The sequence below is a fragment of the Fusarium musae genome, chromosome 6, assembly GCF_019915245.1.
Source record: "Fusarium musae strain F31 chromosome 6, whole genome shotgun sequence".
NCBI lineage: Eukaryota > Fungi > Ascomycota > Sordariomycetes > Hypocreales > Nectriaceae > Fusarium > Fusarium musae.
The window spans coordinates 2444852-2460051 of NC_058392.1; the positions used below are offsets into that span (position 1 = coordinate 2444852).

General features: G+C 49.2%; 4 protein-coding genes across 4 annotated transcripts; 1 reads left to right on the top strand and 3 right to left on the bottom strand.

Annotated features, from left to right (window-relative positions):
- Positions 1–749: 749 nt before the first annotated feature.
- Positions 750–3431, bottom strand: J7337_008616 (uncharacterized protein; the record flags this gene model as incomplete). Its single annotated transcript, XM_044826231.1, has 3 exons — positions 750–2821; positions 2874–3321; positions 3372–3431. 3 exons carry the CDS (start codon positions 3429–3431, stop codon positions 750–752), a joined length of 2580 nt encoding a protein of 859 aa, XP_044679148.1.
- A 2637-nt stretch (positions 3432–6068) lies between these two features.
- Positions 6069–6944, bottom strand: J7337_008617 (uncharacterized protein; the record flags this gene model as incomplete). Its single annotated transcript, XM_044826232.1, has 1 exon — positions 6069–6944. One exon carries the CDS (start codon positions 6942–6944, stop codon positions 6069–6071), a length of 876 nt encoding a protein of 291 aa, XP_044679149.1.
- Positions 6945–9279: 2335 nt separating this feature from the next.
- On the top strand, positions 9280–12105 carry J7337_008618 (uncharacterized protein; the record flags this gene model as incomplete). The annotated part of the gene is made up of 2 exons (XM_044826233.1): positions 9280–9322; positions 9521–12105. 2 exons carry the CDS (start codon positions 9280–9282, stop codon positions 12103–12105), a joined length of 2628 nt encoding a protein of 875 aa, XP_044679150.1.
- A 1269-nt stretch (positions 12106–13374) lies between these two features.
- On the bottom strand, positions 13375–14436 carry J7337_008619 (uncharacterized protein; the record flags this gene model as incomplete). Its single annotated transcript, XM_044826234.1, has 1 exon — positions 13375–14436. The coding sequence occupies one exon, from the start codon at positions 14434–14436 to the stop codon at positions 13375–13377; it is 1062 nt and encodes a 353-aa protein (XP_044679151.1).
- Between the last annotated feature and the right edge of the window lie 764 nt (positions 14437–15200).

Below are 15200 nucleotides of genomic sequence, written 5' to 3' on the forward strand. Positions count from 1 at the left end.
AACCAATCAATCAATCAAGCTTTACCGTGACAACAACCGGGTTCCTTTGTTAGCTCCAAAGAGGCTCGAGCCTCCAAGATCAATCCGCCCGCCACCAGGAATAATGACTAAACCGCTAAGTAAATCAGGCAAGCCTTTGAGTTTGACGTCGCCAAGGTAACTTTAGTTATTAATCAACACTGCTCAGAAGCTTTGCCATTCCATAATCAGAGGCACGTGAAACTGAACAGACCTTGTTGTTTATATTTACCCTGCCTTGAACGTGTTTGATGTAGCCATGAGGCACACCCAACGATCCAGCACAGATTGAGATATAGCGGCAGCCGCTGACGTATCATTCTGCATTAAAAAATATCCCTATTTTGACACTGAAGCGCCCATCAGATAACAAGTGTCACCAAAGCGCATATAGGCTATACTGCAGAGCAGAATTCGATTGATCAGCAAACAACGTTGCAATATTATACTTAGGAACAGTTCATTAGGTACAGAGCATGAACCATTTATGGCGTTTCAGGTCATGAGATAATCTACATAGTTGGACTCCATGTATCCAATATCATTGAGTTCTAACAGTAACATTTATATGTATTTGTTCTATACACATTAACATAAAATAGGATGGCATGAAATTGTAAAGGCCACTGACCTCTACATTAAGAAGGTATAATCAAAAGAATCTTGACCTTGGGGACAAGAGAAGAAAGGGGAGCGATCAAAGAAGGTCTAAGTAAGGAGTGTATCTCTCGCTACAGCGCAAGCGCCTGGAAGAGCACCATCCCGGCCATTAAGGTCAAACCCACTGCGAGAGAAGAGGCTCCGGCAGTAGCGGGAGTGATCGGAGCCGGAGCATAGGTTGGGGCCGACGCCGGTACTGATGTGTAGCCAGCGGTAGGTGCGGCAACACCGGAGGACTGCTGATGCGTGGGCTTAGCCTGCTCGAAAACTCCGGGCTTAGCAGCTGTCTTGAGCGTAACAGGAGGGACAGCAACGCTGGTGTAGACCGTGCCGTTGTAATAAAAATGAGCCTCCTTAGTGGCCATCTTGGGCATCTCAGGCACAGGCTTGTAGATCTTGATGGGCTGAGTTTGCTGCGCAGGCACAGTAGCTGTGGTCCACGAAGCGATCTCCGTGGTGATGGCGCCGACGACACAGTCGGGAGTACCGGGAGCACAGTGGCTGATGGTGTTGACCTGGCTTGTGTAGAGAGTCTTGATCTCATGGTTGTAAGGGACATCAGTGGGAGTAGGCTTGCTAACCTCTGTCACAGGGCAGATAGTGGTGTAGACAGGGATGGTCTCAGTGGTAACAGATCCATAGGGGCAGTCCACAACTTCAGGAGGACAACTGGTGACGGTGTGGACACTTGTGGTGTAGACAGTCTTGGTCTCGTACTGAGACGGCACAGCGTAGTTAGTGGGCTTGGCCTTACCAGTAACGGGGCAGACAGTGGTGTACAGAGGGATGGTCTCGGTGACCACGTAACCATCCACCGCAGTGTGGACTCGGGTTGTGCAGACAGTGCTGGTGGTCATGCTGACAGCATAAGTGTCGTCAGGGTACTTGGTGTAAACAGGCGATCCCTTGGTAATAGTTGCAGTGCCAGAGGGGGTAAGGGTCGTAGGGTTGCTATACTTCTGAGTAAAAGAGGGAGCACCATAGGTGGTGTTCCAGCCCTTGAAGGTGCTAAAAGTAGTCTCAGCAGTGGCAGACTCAGTTTCCTGAGCAGAATCTGTAGTCTTGACAGTTCCGGTGATTGTGTTACTCTCGAGAGTGGAATCAGTGGTCGCGGTGGCGGCATCCTCAGTGATGGCAGACGAATCACTAGTAGCTGTGGTATCGACTGTGGTAGACGCAGTACCGGTACTCAAGACACTACCAGTTGCAGAGGTCTCAGCGGCGTCAGCTGAAGAATCAGTAGCAGTGGCAGATGTTTCAGAAGCGGTAGTGTCAGTCACAGAACCAGAAACATTTGTGGCAGAGCTATCGGTTGTCTCGGTTGCTGAAGGAGCATCAGATGTAGCAGAGGTAACCAGTGTTGATATGCCACCAGTAGCTGCGGAGGTATTAGAGCTGACTGTAGGATCCTCAGTGGAAGAAACACCAGAGGCTACAGTAGTATCTACAGTCGTCAACCCACTGGTTGTAGCAGTTTCCGTAGAAGAAGTGCCGGTTGAAGAAACATCAGTGGAGGAAACATCAGATGAAGAAGCATCAGATGTGATTGCTACACCAGTAGTGGTAGAGACATCGGCAGTAGTTGTGCCTGCTGTTGTAGATTCGGCGGTGGAAGTAGCCTCAGAGGTAGTGGCCAAGGCAGTGGTGCTTGTAACAGGAACAGGGTCACAACCATACTTCAGGGCATCCATGACATGCTCATTATAGTTCTTTCCATCGATCTCGTTGCCAGCGCCACGAGTCAAGTCCCAGAGAGAGATACCAGCGAAGTGAGTCTTGTCCTTGAGAGCACAGACGAGATCCTTCATGGCTTCCGGCTCGAGATAACCTCCGCCTGGAGCAGCAGCAGCGCTAGCAGGCAGACCAACATAGAGCTTGGCGTTCTGACTGCATGCACTGTCTTCGACAATGCCCTCCCAGTCATCGTAATTGAATCTATCCCATGAAACGGAGGGGTCGGGGATAGCATCACAGCCAGGGTTGTTGTAGAACTGAATGAAGAGGGCGTCGAACTTGGCCTGGTTGATCATGTCTTTCATGTAGAAGTATTGGTTGCTGGTAGGGCACTGGGGTGCGCCGGTAATGATGACATCGCTGTTTAATCGGCGAAGCTCGTTGATCATGGCGATATAGGGGCCGTTGGCTGATGGTTGTTAGTTGGTACTGAGGCCTTGAAGATGTAGGTCATCACGTACGGAGGTCATGCTCGATATCAAAGTCGAAACCATCAACAGCAGGACGGGCTGTGCCATCGTCACTGTCGAAAGGACGAGGACCATCCCAGGTTTGATCGTAAGGACCGAATGCCTTGTACAGGAAGTCGGCGAAATCAACGCCCTTGTCATCAGTGGTCACCTTGTAGTTGCTTCCAGCTTCGTTGTAGACTCCACCAATGCTCAGAAGAACCTTAACTCCACGCTCCTGGCAGTATGGAATGCCCTCTTTGATAGTGTAGCATTCACTGAGAAGTGATGAGGCAACTCCTTCTTTGTTACTGTAGACACCGGCCGCACAGTGTCCGGCAAAGTTGGTACCAGGATAGCCTGACTCTGTATTTTCGGGTGCCTGGTTCACGAAAGACAGAGTAACGTACTCGGGGGCGGAATCACAGTAGGACTTGAGTGAATCGGATCCAAGTTGACCCTACAGAGGTTGGTCAGTTGGTTATCTCCAAGACTATAAGTTGAACAAACCCAGTATCCATTGAGTCCCAGGGAGAGACCAGAGCCACCCGGAAAAGAGATAGAGGACATTATCACGAGATGAGTGACTGAAAGACTGTAAAAGACTGAAGGCTGTAAAAGACTGTAATGTGGCCTAGGCCGTTAAAGACTGTGTTATGATACGATTATCAAAGAAAGGACGCAAACCAAAGTTTGCAATAAGGCCTGGGACCGAGCCGTCTTGAAATTACTGTCAACAGAGTTGATGGGAAAGACAGAGAGAAATATCGGGGAGGAGAGGGAAAGCCATCTATTATGGAGGGAACTATCACTCGGAAATTTCTGCCTAGACACATCTCATGACGGCCAGAGCCATCTCAGCTGTTGGTTCCCAGCCATTTGAACCGGTGGTTACCTATCTAGGACATAGTAAGGAGTCTTGTCGCTAGAAGAGAACCATTTACACGTAGACCCCGGGGTTTGTCGATGGGGTACGGCGAAATCGGCCACATCGTGCAAAGTAATCTCCTCCATTGGACAGCAGAAGAAGGCTCTTTCTGGAAACTCTTGCAGTTCGGACACCTGAAGGAGGCTATCGATTTCAGGAACAGGCTAAGCGTTGGTCGAGAGTGGACTTGGGCGGCTAAGGGACTATCGAAAATGGGCGTCTGAGCCGCGTAGCCGATGCGCCAAGGTGAGAATGGGGATGGTGATAAGGTAGACTCAGCCGCTAAGCTGCGTTTATGGTGTCATTATACCACGCTATGATTGATATGGGAAACGGTTCAGAGCGGGCATTATGGAAATTGTATCTTGGCAGGCCAATGACTCCCATCTAAGGCTGATGATATGGAGATGGTTGATGTCCGTTTGGAGACGGCGCCAACATCAAGGTGTCTGGTCACTACGGCGAAGATGTAAGTCTTGGGGGGTAGTGTGGATCGGGATAGGGAATTGACTCGGTTCGATTATCTCCGAGTATGCATGTTTAGAGTGTCGTTGGTCCGAATACCTACCTACGCAGTTGATAGTCTGGTCGAGGGCCTAGCACAGTGTCCATGGAAGTGAGTCCGCAGTGATAGGCTATGTTAGCAAGATTTTCACAAGTATCACTTTGCCTCGGTCTTTAGATGATGAATGAACTTGAGTCATTTCAACTGACTTTTCAGCAAAATATCTCAGTGTGATGAAAGAAACTGAGAGGGGCTGTCACTCGATGTTGGTATCTACCCCTGTTACACGTGGAGTCGTGAAAGACTAAGCGATAGAGCTAGTGGTTCCTGCATCTGAATCGACCAATAGCGTGTTGTGTTTGCTTTGATCAACACGTTGTAGGGCTAATCTTCTAGCGCGACTACTCACCTCGCCAGTCCGTCACCGCTCCTGATTTCCACTTTGAGCAAACCCCTGATACATCCGGAGGTTTTAGCCAGTAGGAAGTTTAATCACAGAAGTGACGGCGTATGCCTTAGAGACTTGGCAGTGGTGAAGCGTGAAGCGTGAAGTGTGAAGCGTGAACCCCTGACGATAATGATGATGATGAGAAGGGTTCAGGCTTGACATCTAGGTACCTACCACGTTGGGAGATTGCCGATCCGGGGTGAGTCCCTGCCTTTGATCGACATTTTTCGCTTTCTTCCGAGTGGCATTGAGCTGTCAATGGCAAATTACTGTCACTGAGGTACCTATGTAGCCAGATGAAAACAGTTTTTGGAGAGTGGCTGGCTTAACAGCTGTGAAAAGGAGTCAAATAATCTTCCGAAGCGTCGTCAGCTTATTAACCTCGAGTGTGGCTTTCTCTTCTCTTTCTTTTTGATGAGCCTAGAACCCATAGCCTCGTCTTTCAACCACACGCTAACCATCTTGTCAGCTAGCCCAATACTTTCCAATCTTCCAGGCTTTTCAGCTTGGCCGAATTTTAGAAAAAGCACGTTCATGGTGTTTATTGATATTGCTTATAATTGATGCAATGCCCCCCCCCTGAGAGATGGTTATTTACCAAAGCTCGCCAATTGCCAGTATAATTTCGCTCCCATTCATATTATACCATACAACTTTCTCACTGGGCCGTCTCTCACCAAATTACCGCGCGTTGCTTGGCAGTCGGCATAGAATCTCCAGCTGCCAAGGCTGTCCCTTGCACCGTCTGGAGGCTTACTTCTACCAATCACCATTCGATATTGGGGTTTCTTTCTTTCTGGCCTCAAGGTGTTACACAGCATGGCTCTCGACTCTTTGCCAGAACGCATCTCGCTGGCTAAACTGAGCTCACCTCATCCTTGCCTTTTGACTTCATGCTCTTCTCTGGTGTCGAGTCATCTGTTGGTCGACGATCCTCCTCGATGTGTCCGAGGACGGTCCATAAATGCATGGGCCAACAAATGTCACTCTCGGTGCTTTGTTGGACAGACGGATTAACCTACCACTCAACAGGGCATAAAACGGGTTTGATCCGCTCCCCACTGCTTGATCGCGAGGTGGGTAGAAAGGATGATTTTAGTACGTAGTTCGCCAACAGCGAATATCCCTTTCTAAAACTTACAATCCCCACTCGCTGGAGACTGTGGAAGGACAACTTCAATTTGGCACGGGCTTTTTGTTTTCATGTTAAGAAATCAATTTTACTGACTCGCGCTAAATACATCTAGAGACTTCTACTGGTCGTAATGCTACCGTTTTTCCCATTCAAATAGCTTCCCGGGCTTGGGCAGAGTGGTCAGCCTGTACTTAAGCTGTATCAAGAACGACAACCTCGGCCTCAGCCTCACCAATGCTCTCAACGGCGAGCCTATCACCGGCATTGACACCATCAATGAAGGCACCATCACCCTCTTGAATCTCTGAATCCTCCCGCCCATCTAGACGGATCTTGGCCTTTCCACCCTTGGTCATGGGCACATGCACATAGACCTTTCTCTTTGTTTGCTCAGTAGCGCCTCCACCGACGGTCCACTCAAACTTTTTACTTGGCTCGATGATACCAGCGGCCATGACAAAGTCAGCGTGGATGGGAATAGTGTCGGGGATGACAGGCTCAGCGTCCTTCTCCTGCTGTGCTGTAGCTTCCTCGCCTCCCTTGAGAGGGCTCAGGATCTTGACAAAGCCCTGCCTCTTGGACTCATCGCTGAAGTGACGGGTGTGGTATCGAGGGGTAAGACCACGCTTCCAGGGAGTGGCCCAGATCTGAAGAAAGTGGACTGTGTCTGACTTGTGTTCGTTGAATTCCGAGTGGGCAATGCCAGTTCCACCAGTGGTAAACTGGACATCGCCACGATGCATGCGGTAGAACTTGTCAGATTGTCCTCCCTCCTTGCCCTTGGTGAGCATTGAGTCTCGGTGTGTGAGCTCTCCGGATAGGATGTAGCTGAAGATCTCAAAGTCCCGGTGAGGGTGAGTAGGGAAACCCGAGTTGGCCTTTACTCGGTCCTCATTGAGAACGCGAAGAGATCCAAAGTGACTGAACCTCGGGTCATACCAGTCGGCAAAAGAAAAACTATGGTAAGTGTTCAGCCAGCCATGATCACTGTGACCTCGGCTGCTGGAGCGATGAGGAGTGATCTTTGCGTGACGGAGAGACTTGGACATGTTCTTTGCAGCGTTCATTTGACTCTGAGTAGTCGAAGTAATTGTTGTGGTTTTGCTTGTGAAAATGTTTGTTGTGAGTTGTTGAATGTGAGTGAAGTAGTTGCTTGGATAGATGATGATGATGAGGATGGAAATTGCAGCGACGAAAATCGCAATCAAGGAACTGACGCGAAACATATATAGACGAAATCACCGAATTCACGAGAAGTTGCCTGCATGAAAATAGATTCGATTGATGATGATTGAAAAACGCTGACAAGATATAGCTAAGTATGCTTTGCTGTGTAATTGACTTTGTAATGATTGCTCAGCGATTTGGTTCGCTACTACGCAATAATGTGGGGTAAACGGAAAGAATTTGGTGATTATCTCAGGCTTACAGAGATACTACTAATATCACGTGACGTGACGTCCATCGTCTTCGCCAATCGAGGTGGGCTTTGGGCACACGCTACCACCAAGTCACCCTCCAATGACGAAGCTGGCATCAGATTGAAGCTCAATTGGAGGGGCAATCGAGTATATTTCGACTAATAATAAGTTCTCGAATGAAAACCGATTCAGCCTCGCATTATGAATACGATATGCGAGCTTGTTCTTATGACCGACAGCCCAGAACAAAGGACTGAAAGACATTAGACTGAGAGCTGATTGGTCGAAATCATTGGTTGCTGATTCTCCCTTTTCACAGCCAACCACCACTCATTCGTTTTACAAGTACGAGATGCAGCATTCATCCCTTCAACATCATAACAAGCAAACATTTTTGTAACTCAGTCGCCAATTGACAGCCGTTCCAATAATCTGGATAGGGGTTCTTCCAGCTCCCTCCCCGATCAGCAAGGGTAGGTATCCGGTTTTCTACTCCATGAGGGGTGCTTCTCCCCTGTTGGCTTGGTCACCATGACGCAGAGTACAAACATCCAAGGCTCAGCCCTTCCGATACCAGCCTCTTAGAGAGCGAGACAGACATGCCAAGGATGGAGGGAAAGAAGTGATCCCAGTCTATTAATTAATCATGGCTGTCAATGTTGCATGTGCCTTGCATGAGGAGGCAGGAAATGCGGCTCAAGCCCTTGAAGGTGGTGGAGTTTGAGCTTCAGCTGTATGAGCCAAGAGCTCAGCTTGCTCTTGTGCCATTGAAGGGTTTAACATCAGTGACGATTATGATTAATCACTCTGAGTTGTCTCATTCATGGGGTCAAGGTCTCCAAGTACTCCCTTCATCTCAAGTCACCCAGCATAACCAAAGTTGAGCATTGTTTGTGTTACACGCATCTCCTCTGATTATAGGATCTCATCATCACCACCACCAAAGAATAAAGTTAGATGAGACCAATTTCAGCAACACAATGCACCTGAAACGATTGATATGAGTTTAAGGATAAAGAGGCGGGTAATCTGAGTTCTAGCAGAAGCTGGTTTATTGCGGATAGATGTCAAGCTGATTGACCCAGATAACTTTTGAGGTGGTTGGTCATGTCTCAGACCCCTGTCCATCGTGATAGGCGGCACAAACATCATGTCACCATAGCTGATCGGTTCTTTCAGGCAATTAAATGTGGTTGCTCAATACGGAGTAGCCCAAGTCAATTGGAACTCGTTAAGAATAGCTCGTGTTCATAGCCTTTAAACAACATTCACTTATCGACTTCACATGCAACCCATTTAACTCAATTGAGGATGGACCATCTCACACCGTCATAGCAAGTTCCCGACGGGCCGTGCGAGCTATACTTCTATAGGCTTAGCTGCACTTTGTTCAGTGTGTTGTCCAACGAAAAGCGCTGTGACAACACAGCAGTTCAGCTGCATTATCGCCTGAGGTGAGAACACGAGGGCCAATTCTTGTGTGCCCAACATTAGTGGTTTCCCACTCTCTCTTCGAGTACAAAAGCACATCTTGTCTCGAATCAAGTCCTTTTCAACATTCTCTTTTTTCCAGGTCTGTGTGAATCCGTATCCGACTTTTTATCCTCTTCCTTTGGTAAGTATCACCCCTCCTCCCTCGATCCCTGTCTCAGACACCCAATCCTTGTTTGGTGGAGCAAAAAGAGGCTGGGAATGGCATCGCTACTCGTCTAGTCTAGTATTACCAGCCTCTCCAAGGAACCCAACCTCGCGCAAAGAACCCTCATAGTCCAACCATATCTCATTCTTCTCTCTTAGCTTGCAGCATGCACTTGCTGTCCTTCTTCTCGTATCTTGTTTTGTGATATCAATTGGTCAAAAACGAGCTTGTGTGTTGTATGTGAGTGTGTGGAGTGGGAAGAAGTCGGTCTGCATTCCAGGTTTTACACCCTCTCTCAGCCTGTTGCTCTTGATCTCGCCCAGAAAAGAAACCAGAACAAGAATGAACTTCCAAAACCTCAACTTCGACTTTGTGGAAGCACCTCGTACGTGACACTATCACACCCTCTTTTTACAGATACACACACATACACACATTACATTACATTGCACTACATTGCTATACACCTACACTCACTACACTTACATACATCTACACCAATACCACTCACACTCACACACACACACACTTGGCACTTAACTGGCTTCGTCTGTCAGTGTCGCTGACGAGCCTACCATCACAGGTCAAGGTCCACCAAAGAGGCAGACTCCTGGTCAACATTCAATTGACGACGACGATCAATCATCTCAACCAATTCTTCACCCATATTATGATCTTAGACAGCGTGTAGGACGAAACTCTACCAATCCTTCAGCATCACCGCCTGGTGCTCTGTTCTTTGCTCCGTCACCTCCTTCTCTGCCACCATCAAAGGTCACAGCCTCGACAGCTGAGATCTACGGCCCTGAACGATTATTCGGTTCTGATCTTCCCGGAGGGTTTGCGGCACCTACACCACCGACGCAGACGCATCACACTGCACCACCCGTTGCTCCTCCAGCTGCTCCAACTGCACCTCCAGCTCCTACGGCTCCTACACCTGGGTCCGTTCGATTCGACGAGGCTCAGTTGGCCATGTTCGCCGCTGAGAACGCAGCTCGCATGGCGAGTATCAAAGACGAGTTGACAATAGCCGCTGGCAAGGTCACTCCCGGCGTTGACGATACACCATATATTCAGTACGCTCTCGAGGCTCTCACGAGAAATCACGGCGGTCCTTCTGCTGCGCATTTCCCCTCCGGATCTTCCAATGACTACGAGGAGGACTACCCACAACCAAGACGGTACGCCGATGAGGACATGGCGGGGAGGTACCCTCAATTGACACAACCGGAGCCCGCTTACGTTGAAGATCGTTTACCAGAACCGATCGAGACGCAAGCTCCTCGCCACGAGATGCCCGATACCTCCGTGCACCCTGCGCCAAATGCTCGTCATCACAACGAGCCCGCTGCTCATCACAATGTACCAGCCGTTCCTCGGTCACCCACTCCTTCGGATCACTCTGAGCCTGACCAGTTTGCTCAGAAGGAAAAGGCTCGCCCTCGATCCATCCCCCTTGACCAAGCGCATCCTCCTCTCGTCTTCAAGCCCGCCATCCTTCGACCAGTCTTTATGTGCATCTTTGCCTTGTTGTGTTTACTCATGATAGCCGCTCTCATCTTCTGTGCTGTCTACTCGCAAAAGGATGGCGGTTTCACTCCGTATCCTGGAAGTATCTACAGCGGTCAATACTTTTTATTCAGAATCTTGCCTCAAATCTTCGCAGGAGTCATCTTAATCTACGCCCAATCCATCGTCACTGCTTCAATGCGAACTGTACCATTCACTGCCATGGCTGATGCTGAACCCCGAGAACGATATCTCGCACTCTTCCGACGATTGCGTCCTATGACATTTCTCATTCCCTCGTTCACAGGACCCTGGCAATTCCAGTGCTTCAGCGTGTGCACATGGCTTGCCAATTTCACGATCCCTCTAATGAGCACTGCCTTCTCATGCATCTTCAGGGACCAGGGTTGGGTATGGGCTGCAGTTCAGGGTATTGCTTGGACACTTGTCGCGCTCTATGTCTTGTTGTTGGCAGCCACCATCGCGTTGATGATGTTCTGGCGCAACCGATGGACGGGGCTTTTGTGGGATGTTCGATCTGTGGGACATCTTCTTCCCCTTTTAAGTCAGAGCAACACTACCAGTAGCTACAACACCCCGGAGGTTATTCAGAGCTGCGCTGTACAACAGGACCAACTTCGCCAACGTGCTCTTGACCGACTCGGATACTGGCAGCTGGATGGTCAACAAGGTGGCGTGTGGTACGGCATCGGCTCCGTTGGTGACGGTGGTCACCCTGATTACAGAACCTACGACCTCGTCCTCAAGAAGCCCGAAATCTCGCCTGCGTCTTCTCTCGATGACATTGAGGCTGAAGTTCGCCACTGCAAATACACCCCTATCGCCTTGCGAACTTCCGTGATGCTGGGCTCAGTCATCTTGATGACCCTCTTGATCCTCGCAATTGTTATTGTCTCCTTCTTGCCTCAGACTCGCCTGGACCAGGGATACTTCCCTCAGGTCCCTGCCCGACCTGGGAGCGGAGCTTTCTCTGCGGCCAACTTCCTCTACGCATTTATCCCCTCTCTGGTGGGCATGATTATGTTCTTACTTTTCCAAAGCCTCGACAACGCTCTCCGTGTCCACCAGCCTTGGGCAGATATGTCCAAGTCTTCTGGTGAGATTGCGTCCAAGTCCATCCTCGCCGATTACGCTGCTTGCTACCCCTTCCAGTGTACATGGAAGGCTCTCCGTAATGGCCACTGGCGTGTTGCTGTGATCTCTTTCATGGCCACAATCTTCATCTTCATCCCCATCCTCGCAGGTGGTCTCTTCATGGCCCTGACCAACTTCCGTGGCCAGGTCAAGATGTTCCCCAACATGCCCGTCTTTGGCGTTCTCCTCGCCTTCCTCTTCCTCTACCTCGGCTGCCTCTCTCTAATGCTGCCCGGTCGCCGGGCCCTCCGCATCCCTCATTCTGTCGACAATCTTGCTGAGATCATTTCTCTCACTGCGGCTCGGGAGACTCTTTCAGACCCTGCTTTCTTAGCCGTCAAGGACACCACAGACCTCAAGGCCCGCCTGGGTCTTGATCGCTCTGATCCCCGTGAGCAGTCAATGTGGTACTTTGGCAGTTCCCGGGACGAGCGCTACGACAGCATCCGCCCTATGAAACGATTTACCGAAAAAAGAATGAGATCTCATAGATCTACCTGATAATGATGCTCATAAGCACGACTTGATGTTGTAATGTCTAAAGGGGGTTAATGAGGTCGAATGGGCTCATGATACGGACCCAGTCATGATTTGATTGTGTTGCGATACGCGTGTAGTTTTGATTGTTTTGGTGTACTCGAAGCGTGTATTGGGTTTTACTCGCATGTTATGGCTGCATTGTTTGGGCGTTTTGGAAAAGGATAAATACTTGGTTGATGTTCACACGTTAAAGGTTGGCTTGTTTATGTACGTTGAAGAGAGGGATAGCTTGGGACGAATGGAATGGAAGTATTGGAATGTATCATGTTGCTGGGGAGCCTTGAGGAATTCGTCACAGCTTGGAGAAAAAGTAATGTCTCAGTTGCTCTTAGACTGCTTGTGTTGTGTGCTTGGCTGGGGAACTTTAGAACGGATGAATACCCAAGAAGAGGAGACAATAACTGGGTCTCCAGGCTCCATTATTGTCGATTTTCAGCTGCTATAAGTATCATGACATGGTTTCAATGCGTATGTGATAATTGTCATGGGCAACAAATGTCTGTGTGGTTGGGTGAGACATCACCAACCACATGAAGGCATTCACAGCACCAAAGCGAAGCACATGATTATATGTCTGAGAATAAGTCAGGTAGTATGTGGACGTCATCATCAAGCTATTTTCATTCGGCAATAACCGTTGGTTGTTTAATCCTGTATAAAAGAATTGCTATCATAACGAACTCCCCATAGCCTTGTCCTCTTTTCGTCTTTCTGGTCTCAAATCAGGAATGTTCTTTCATGAGAACTCATATCCCGTTGGTTTGAGTATACCCACACCTTTGTTCGTCAGTCAAAGACCCAGCCACCTTTTTCTTGCGCCTGCTCTGAATCTTGTATTCAGGCGAATGTGTCTGGCCCCAAGAGCCGAACCCAGTATAACAAAGGAAATAATGAATAACGACTGGTGGTCCACGTGCCACTCGCCCACCCCTCGATTGGGGGTTTTCCGGAACTCCGTGCTGGTTCTCTCGGCATTCATCCGTAAAAGGAAGAGAATAAAATAAGAAAGAGAAAAAAAAGAAAGAGAAAAGAAAGGTCGTTATAGTCATGTCGCGTCTGGCAACGTCGATGCGTGTAGTGGAGTTGTCCACTTGAGTCATAAATGAGTGTAAAGTTGTCATAGGTCGTAGAGACATCGTAGTTGGTATCATCATGTACGTGAAAAGAAGGTGGTCGTAAGAAGAAGAAAAAGCAAAAGCAAGCTGAAGAAAAAGAAAAGTGATATGATCATCAGCCTCGACTGCGTCGTCCTAGCATACGCCCTATGACATCGTTTTGTCTCTTGCGAGGCGATGAGGGTGCAGTTCGCTGGCCTGTCTTTCGTTGGTCACTTCCGGACCGACGATGAAACCAGAATGAGCGGCTGCCAGACTCGGTATCAGAGTCATCGTATTCAAAGACTGAGTGGGGCTCAGCCTCCGGTTTCTCTTCCGTCTCCGGTTGTGGAGTTGGCGGAAGAGGACGCATGCAAGGGAGAGACTTCTTTGAGCGCATCACAGAAGCGGGTGGCTGGGTTTTGGGTACACAAACATGTCCCGCAGAATGGCGTAAGGCGGTTTCAGAGTGTGAAATGATCTTTGAGGGTGTTGGGGCTCGTATCTCTTGAGATGTCGTGGGACGTCTGTCCTTTGGTGTAGTAGGTCGGGGTGAGTCTTGAGAGAAGGCAAAGCGGGCAGCAAGTGGTGAGTTCTGGAGGGAGCGGAAGACGTAAACCTCTTCGTGGGGACGAGGAGGACGTTGAGGCTTCTGCCTCACATCTCGAGAGCATTGCCAAGATGGGGTCATTGGTGCATCTCGAGGTGGAAGTGGGAGAGGCTTTGGGAAGGGGGAGTAAGCTGCACTTGGCTTTCGGCCTTGGTTCTGAGCACTCTTGGGGAGAGGCCATGGGTTGAGACGGCGCTGCTCAGGCTGCTTCTGTTGTGGCATCTGCTGGATCTGCGGCTTTTGCTGAATATGTAGTTGGGTTTGTGGGTGAGGAGATGGAATCAAAGCTGGATACTGCTTTTTTGGGTGTGCCTCGTGGTTGTTGCTCTTGCTAGGAAGCCAGAAGCTATCCCAAAGCTCTGTAGCATGAGCGTGATACTGGTAGTCGTCGTCCAGAGAAACCTCCGAGTCTGTTCGGTCGTCAATCAGACTGGGCGAGGATCCCTCGGAGCCCAATGAGGCTCTGTCGTCAGAGAAGCGACTTCGATAGTGCGTTGGGCGTTCCGGCTGTTGGGGATACGAGTAGTTGGTGACAGGGTAATACTTTGAGACGAGCTTGAGGTCGGCCAATCTGCTAGAAGGCTCCATGGTGGATCGTGAAGTCTGAAGCATGAAATTAACTTGCAATAATATTGATATCGAAATGAATAAACCAGGGATGCAGACGGCATGATATACAAATAGATATGAAAGCAGAGAGAAGCTGTCAAAGGAAGTTGAAACATAGCGTGGGTCCAGGACACCCACTTTGAGCGTTGCATTGCATGTGTCTCTGTTGATCAAGCAGACGCCCTTGACCTGGAGGGGCATTCCTGGGTAGAGGGGCTTCCCAGTCTAGCTCTAGCCATGAAGCCATCCCTCTTTTCAGACAACCCCAAGAGCATTCCGAACACTTGCATCTTCCCAAGGGCTTTGACAGGAACATGGGCTTGCTCTAGTTCGGGCTCGGGCCTCGGGGGTTTGTTTGGTATGCAGACGCGCGATTGATCCCTTGCGTCACACTTTTTGACTGTCATTTTTCTGCACTCTCAGACTTGCAGTATCCGTACATACAGCACAGTATTACAGGTCTGCTGCGGATGCATGATTCTCTTTTCTTTTCTGCATCTGAAGTGCAGTAGCCTGTTGGCGGATGACCAGAGTGCATCTTGTGTAAAGAAGCAATGTGAGATATTGATTCGGATAGGAGATTTAGATCCGACGACACAGAAAAAAGCAGTCAATTGCTGGTAGGTACCAAAATAGACCAATCGACAATAAACAAAGGAAAGCTGGACGAGAAGACACAAACAAAGCACAGTATGCTTGACTCGTTCATGTAAGCAACAAAGGTCTTCTGAGCAGCAATGGTA